General features: G+C 29.8%; 1 protein-coding gene across 1 annotated transcript; it reads right to left on the bottom strand.

Moving 5' to 3' along the window:
* Positions 1-5,001: 5,001 nt before the first annotated feature.
* LOC120277871 (homeobox-leucine zipper protein HAT9-like) lies at positions 5,002-6,114 on the bottom strand. Its single transcript, XM_039284719.1, has 3 exons — positions 5,692-6,114; positions 5,486-5,565; positions 5,002-5,390 (listed from the first exon to the last, which is right to left on the bottom strand). The coding sequence occupies exons 1-3, from the start codon at positions 6,058-6,060 to the stop codon at positions 5,120-5,122; spliced, it is 720 nt and encodes a 239-aa protein (XP_039140653.1). The 5' UTR covers positions 6,061-6,114; the 3' UTR covers positions 5,002-5,119.
* Positions 6,115-6,685: the final 571 nt, after the last annotated feature.

Genomic DNA, 6,685 nt, shown 5'->3' with positions numbered 1-6,685 from the left:
ATCGAGTTTAATATAAATTTAACCAATGTGAATTAGATTGCAATTCTTCATCTCTTAAATTCTTTTGGCCCTAATTTAAAATTTTTGATGAATTTATTCATAATTTTTATTTAAAATTTTATTTGTCTTCAATCCATATCTGTCATGATTTGGTCTTTAAAAAGCTTTTCCTTCTTTTGAAGAAGAAGCATGCAAATGTGTTGAGAAGCACATGAATAGGAGAACATGAAAGAAGTGATGCAAAGGCTCCACCAAACTTGGAGTTTTCCCTAGAGTTTGCAAACAGTCTGGCAAGTGAACATGAAGTTTGATAAACAACATGCACTGAGACCATGCACTGTCCTCACAGTGTCCCCACCCTAACTCAAACGTTAGTTTTGTTTGAACCAACATTAACAACAGCATTGTTTGCCCCAAAAGAAAAAAAATAAAAAATTGAAGATGAAGATGAAGATGATGAGCGCAACATCATGAAGATCATGCAAGAAACCAAACCAAACATGAGATTTGTATTAGTGCACCCAACAACATGCATGTGTTTGTGCGTGTATATATCTATGTATTTAAAAATGCATGTGAAATGTGGGGCATGTTAGTGATAACAAAGGGTTTGGTGGTAGTCATATCATAGAGCATTATTATTCACTTGAAGTGTGTCAGTGTTGTTGTCTTTGTTGTTGATATTAGAAACATAGGAGAATGAATAGGGTTTGGGATACATTGGGTACCCAAACAAGTTGGGCTTGGACTAGGCCTTCTGAAGGGCATATAACCTTGGGGTTTCAATTTGGGCTAATTCAAATTTTGTGTGAAACTTTAAAATGTTGTTCCTAGCTATATAGTTAAAACCTTTCTTGAGAGTATAAATTGGTAACATTATTGTTTTATATATTATAGTTATTTAATAGATGTTTGATGAGTCTACAATATTAATGTATTTCATATTAATTTGTACACTCAATTGGCATGTATTAGAATCATATTGTGGAATTCAATGTTAAATACATTGTGTTTTGTATTGAACAGGCTTAGGGCAATGCTTAAAACGAGTGAAAGATAGAAAAAAGCATTCTAGACTCAAAACAATGAATTTGGAGCTCTCTCAGCATCATTGTATTAAGGACAAGGCTAATTTGTAGATGTTTGGGTATAGTTAAATTCTAGCTAGGGTTTATTTTCTCAACTTTGGTTGTTGGATCTTTGATACTTTAATTGATTCCTTATTTGCAAGCATATCTATTTGAGTCTAATTATGTGATTGAATGTTGGATTGCTAACGAGGAGAAAACCCTAGCTATCATATCTTGTAATGCTACGTGACGAGAAAAAAATTTCACCTAGCATAGACTTATCGCAATTCAAGAAGATAGTGGGTACACCTCTAGTTAGGGTATGTTGGAGACTTTGTCTCCCATAATCCTTCCGAGTGGATTGATGATAATTTTTGAGCTCTTTGCAATCACGTGGAGTGGGTTTTAGGAGAAATCACATTTTTGCTTTGTATTCGAATTAGGGATAATTTCTCTTTAGGGGAGATTATCTAGTTAAGAAATTATCATTAGTCTACAACAAGATTCCATAGAATGTTAATGCAATTATGTGGATGTCTGTATCAGCTCTGCATATATTCAGTTACACTTCGCCTGAGAAATTGGGGTTTTGTTTATTTTTGGAAACCTTTCGCATCAAATAGGATTGCATGTTTAGACAATCATACTGTCATGTACTTCATAATCTTAGAGTGATGCTATGCCCGGACATACACAAAACACTCCACCACTCAGGCTATTTCATGTAATTTCATATCTTGATTTCTCTCATGTTGTTTCATGTACTTTTTTTCCGTTTTGCTCTTGTTCATAAACAAAACACTCCACCACTCAGGCTATTTTCTGGACTAGAATTATTACTAGCATTCACTTTCTTCCATGTGGACCGACACTCTGTACTCACGCACACTTTATTATGCTACTGATATATACACTTGTGTCCTCATCAATGTTGAGCCCAATTTATAGTCAAGTATATTTTGGAATTACGCTACACAAAATTAAGCTTTTATTTTCTTGAAATCTAGTGTTTACTTTTCTTCTATTGGGATTTAATCTACTATTATATCATTATAATTTGGTATAAAACCCTTTTGCAATTTGATGATGTTTTTTTAGCCATATAGTGAAATGATATCTTGATTGTGGCAACTTTTTTAGTGTAGACAAGATTGCCAAACCATATAAATCATTATGTTTTCCATATGAAATGCATGTTTATGAACATGTTTTACTTTTAAATATTATAGCTATATTATTGTTTAATAGTCAAGGATGGTGATATTACCCTACACACAATAAAGATTTTATATTTGTAAAGTCTAGTGTATAAAAAAATTTATAATTATGCTATTGGGATTCAATTACCATATATAGTGTAAGTTGATGAATTTTTTTAATCCATATAGTGAAACAGTATCCTGATTGTAGTTTTAGAAGGTAGATAAAATTGTTAAACAATATAAACCTGTTTTTTTTTCTATATAAAAAGTATGTATATATGTTTTATTTTTTTGCAGACTTTATAGATATTCCTCAACAATGGTAATTTAATTTAATTTTAGACAATGAATTTTTTGATAGATATTTTTATTTTGAGTAATAAAATATTTAATTCATAATAATATAATTCTCTTTGATTCATACCTCACAAATTAAAAGAAGCAAACAGTTGTAATGTAATCACATGGTCCATTCCTTTATAATTCATGTACTAATAAGAGTTGATTTCTTTCATATCTTCGCAGAGAAACTTGTCTTTCTTTTGAGTGGCCTCATAACAATCAAAGAGATTATTTAGTCCAAATCATCTCACTTTTATATATATATATATATATATATATATATATATATATATATATATATATATCTTGTTTATTTAGGGCTGCTATCTAATTGTGAGAGACCGGCCCACCTCAGCGAGACCCGGAACATAACTCAATCACAAACCAGGTATTGTTTTGCTTAGTCGCCAATATTCGCACTCCCCCGGAGTCGAACCCGCGACCTAAGCTTTTTGTCTCACTTAAAATGAGCGTTTCTCACCTAAGCAAAACAATACCTGACTTGTGATTGAGTTTTGTTCCGGGTCTCACTGAGGTGGGCCGGTCTCTCACACTAATTACCATACTAAAGAAATGATAAAGACTATATAGAAGTCTCTTACGTTATCAATGAGGAGATAGGAAGACATTGACACAAAAGATAAAGACAACATTTTTAAATAATCTAAAATTATCCGTACCATTGTGTTTCTCCACCGCTTAAAGAGATGATAAGCATTTACAAGAAGTCCCTCAAGTCATATCAATGAGATGATAGAAAAACCTTGGTACAAATACTAAAAGGAATTTTAAATAATTTAAAATTAATTATACTTTTATATTTTTGATAAATGCAACCAGTTACCTACCAGTAACATGTACAAAACTGAAAATTATACCATTATATTTTTTGACCACTTAATTTATTTATATTTGTATTTATCTATATATATGTATATTATAATAAGATCATTGGTGAGTTTCCTTTTTAATATTTAATTTTTATTTCATTTAAATTATTATTTAAAAAAATTGCCAATAGTGTTAACAAAACATATTAAAATTGGGAAAATTGGGTCATATAATCAATCAATTAAGGTAATGTAGAGAGATAGGGACATTAGAGGCTTTGAATCTTTCTGGTGTGGAGTGGCCATCGCTTTGCTTTCTTTTGAGTTTCTTCTTTGAGACATAGTTCTTTTTCAAAGTATAGTTGAAAAATGACATTGGATCCTCCACGATTCAATATTGGGAAAATTTTGCCATTGAAAATAAGCTTGTAATGATTAATTAATTAATCTCATGTTTTCAATAATTCTTTTCAATTATTTCAATTTTATCATCATATATATACCGGTGCATTAGGGAAAATAATTATGCTTTTATTTCTAAATATATTTGTTTGAGTGTACTTTTCTATTCTTTGAATAGGTAAATGTTAAGAAATTGACACGTAGTACATACCGCATTCAAATGTCTTCACAGCATTAAAAATTAGATTTGTCAAATGTAGCGTGTTTTTTATTCTAATCGGTCATTATTTCTTGTGGTTCTCTTTTTCTCAATTTATTATTTTTTTAAAATAAATTTGTATGAAAAAATAAATAAGTTTGATAGAATTATATTTAGATTCACAAACATATACATCACTGATCGATGACTAGAATTTGAATTATATATTGTGACTTTTATAGAGTAAAAAGCTCCCTCATTTGATGTTTTAAAAGAAATGAATGTCATATAAAAGAATTCCAAATCATCTATGGTCCATTTAAATTAAGCCCTCTTGTAAAGCCCATCATTCTATAGATTGAAAAAAAAAAAAAAAATTTAAGAACATAAAAAATATTCTCCCACTTAATATATTTTATATACTTCTAAATTAATTAACCTAAACTTATTTTTTATATACTTAGAATATGCTTGATAAAATGATACAAATAATTAAGAATAATTATTGTTTAATCTATAATTAATTAACAATAATACAATCCGCTCTTTTTTTTAATTACATATTCTCTTTATATTATCATAGCAGTGATTATATATACTTTATTTAATTTTTTAAACAATCAAGTAACATTTGTCTTAATTAATTAAGACACAAATTGAGAATAATTCGTTAGAGTAATTGAATCAAAACCAGTAATTAAAATAATTCATGAAGAGAAACAAATTAATAAGATAAATAAGAACAAATTGTGTGGTACAAGGGCACAAGGGGACATAAGGGTTGGCACTCTTAAAAAGAGGAACATTTAAACAAAAGAGTACCTTTTTGTGCACTATATATCACCATATATAACTTATTAACAGCATCTTTGTTAATTCATTGCTATCTTGTCTACTTTGCATTGAGAGAACAAACATGAATTTATAATCAATGTACAAAGATGAAGACCTATATATATATATAATTAAAAGGTATTATTAATGAGTTCTTTGTACACATGTTAATCAAAACTTATTTTGAGATTATATATGACAATACATGATCATGCATGCATGGGCTAAAGTAATATTAGCTCAACATGTTGCAGAATAAGGGAAGTGATCAAAGAAGAAAGGTTTTGAAGATTGTAAAACGGCATGATCACCATCATCGTTTCCGGTCATCCTTTGGCACTTTGGACACATCGATAGAGTACTCGTCGCGATCTTTGTATTCACAGATGATTGAAATTTGTATCTCTTTAGCTCTTGAAGCTCCTTTCGAAGTTTAAGGTTTTCATCAGTAAGTGTCTCAAACCATTTCTTCAAAAACACTAAATCCACTTCAGTTTGCTTGAATTTAGTCCTACAAATTAAAACACTCAATAATTTCATACATATATTATATATATATAGAATGAAACTGAGATTAATTAAGAACACACACACACACCCACCCACCTTGCTCTCCTATTTTGGAACCACACTTCAACTTGTCTTGGCCGTAGATTCAAATGCTTAGCCAATGCTTGCTTTTGTTTCTAACAAAAAAAAAAAAATTATAAATGAATAAATACATGCGCACACACACACACACACACACACACACATATATATATATATTCAATACTTAGAATTAATATATATATATATATATATATATATACCGGATTAAGAGAAGGATGCTCCTTGAAACTCTTCTCTAGCAATGAAGACTGCTCCTTTGTAAGCCTAAGCTTCTTCCTAGCGCCACCATCTTCTTCTTCATCGCTTGCTCGGCCAAAAGAAGCCTTCGCCGTGGCCGCCTCATCGGTTTGAATCTCCGTGTTCCTCTTGGCACCAAAACAATGCTTCCATTGAGACAATGAAGTTTGTTTTCCCTTGCTTTCCAATCCAAAAGCATCAACACATAGGCCTAGGGTTAAGGAAGGCTCAACAATACTCTCCTTGTAATTACTTAACCCTAATCCAAGCCCTATGTCACAAACTTCTCCTCCTCCTCCTTCTTCTTCTTCTTTTTCTATGCCCTTGTCCATGCTTTGAAGGGTTTTTTTCCTCTTTGTGTTTGTATATAAAGAGAAGGGTTGACAATGAAGATGACCTAATTAAACCCCGGGGAGTGACCGAAAGGTATATAAAAATAAAGATAAGGGCCAACAAGAGAGGACTACGTAAGATATTCACATGTCAAGGCAGGTAAAGATAGTGATTGCTTCTTTCATTTTACTCTCTTAATTATTCATTCATTTGCTTGTTCTTTCTTACACATTATTATTATTATTATTATTATTATTATTATTATTATTATTATTATTATTATTATTATTATTATTACTACTACTTAGAATCTAATTTAGAAAAGTTAATATATAGTAGTAAATAAAATTAAAGATTATGTTTAGATTAAATAATAAAGTTTAATATCGATACCGAATTTTTTTTTCTTATAATGATGTGAATCTTCATATTGATAAAGAGTACATACAAAATATATATATATATATATATATATATATATATATATATGAATGAACTTCAACATTTAAATATATATTTTTTATTAATAATGATAAAACTTTAACTAAAAATGTTCTTCCATTATTTGAAGGTCAATAATTGATCTTTATTTTTATTTTACAATACAAATATGGTTTCGTCAAA

The sequence above is a fragment of the Dioscorea cayenensis genome, chromosome 15, assembly GCF_009730915.1.
Source record: "Dioscorea cayenensis subsp. rotundata cultivar TDr96_F1 chromosome 15, TDr96_F1_v2_PseudoChromosome.rev07_lg8_w22 25.fasta, whole genome shotgun sequence".
NCBI classification, from domain to species: Eukaryota; Viridiplantae; Streptophyta; class Magnoliopsida; order Dioscoreales; family Dioscoreaceae; genus Dioscorea; species Dioscorea cayenensis.
Note: the sequence above shows the minus strand (reverse complement) of the source record. Positions and strands in the feature narration are given on the sequence as shown.

What these genes read in the sequence shown, in the direction of transcription:
- LOC120277871 (XM_039284719.1), bottom strand. Translation starts at nt 6,060, where the DNA reads ATGGACAAGGGCATAGAAAAAGAAGAAGAAGAAGGAGGAGGAGGAGAA. An exon ending in AGCATCCTTCTCTTAATCCG is followed by an intron (nt 5,566 to 5,691) that starts GTATATATATAT and finishes TTTTTTTGTTAG; the next exon opens with AAACAAAAGCAAGCATTGGC. An exon ending in TTCCAAAATAGGAGAGCAAG is followed by an intron (nt 5,391 to 5,485) that starts GTGGGTGGGTGT and finishes TTTAATTTGTAG; the next exon opens with GACTAAATTCAAGCAAACTG.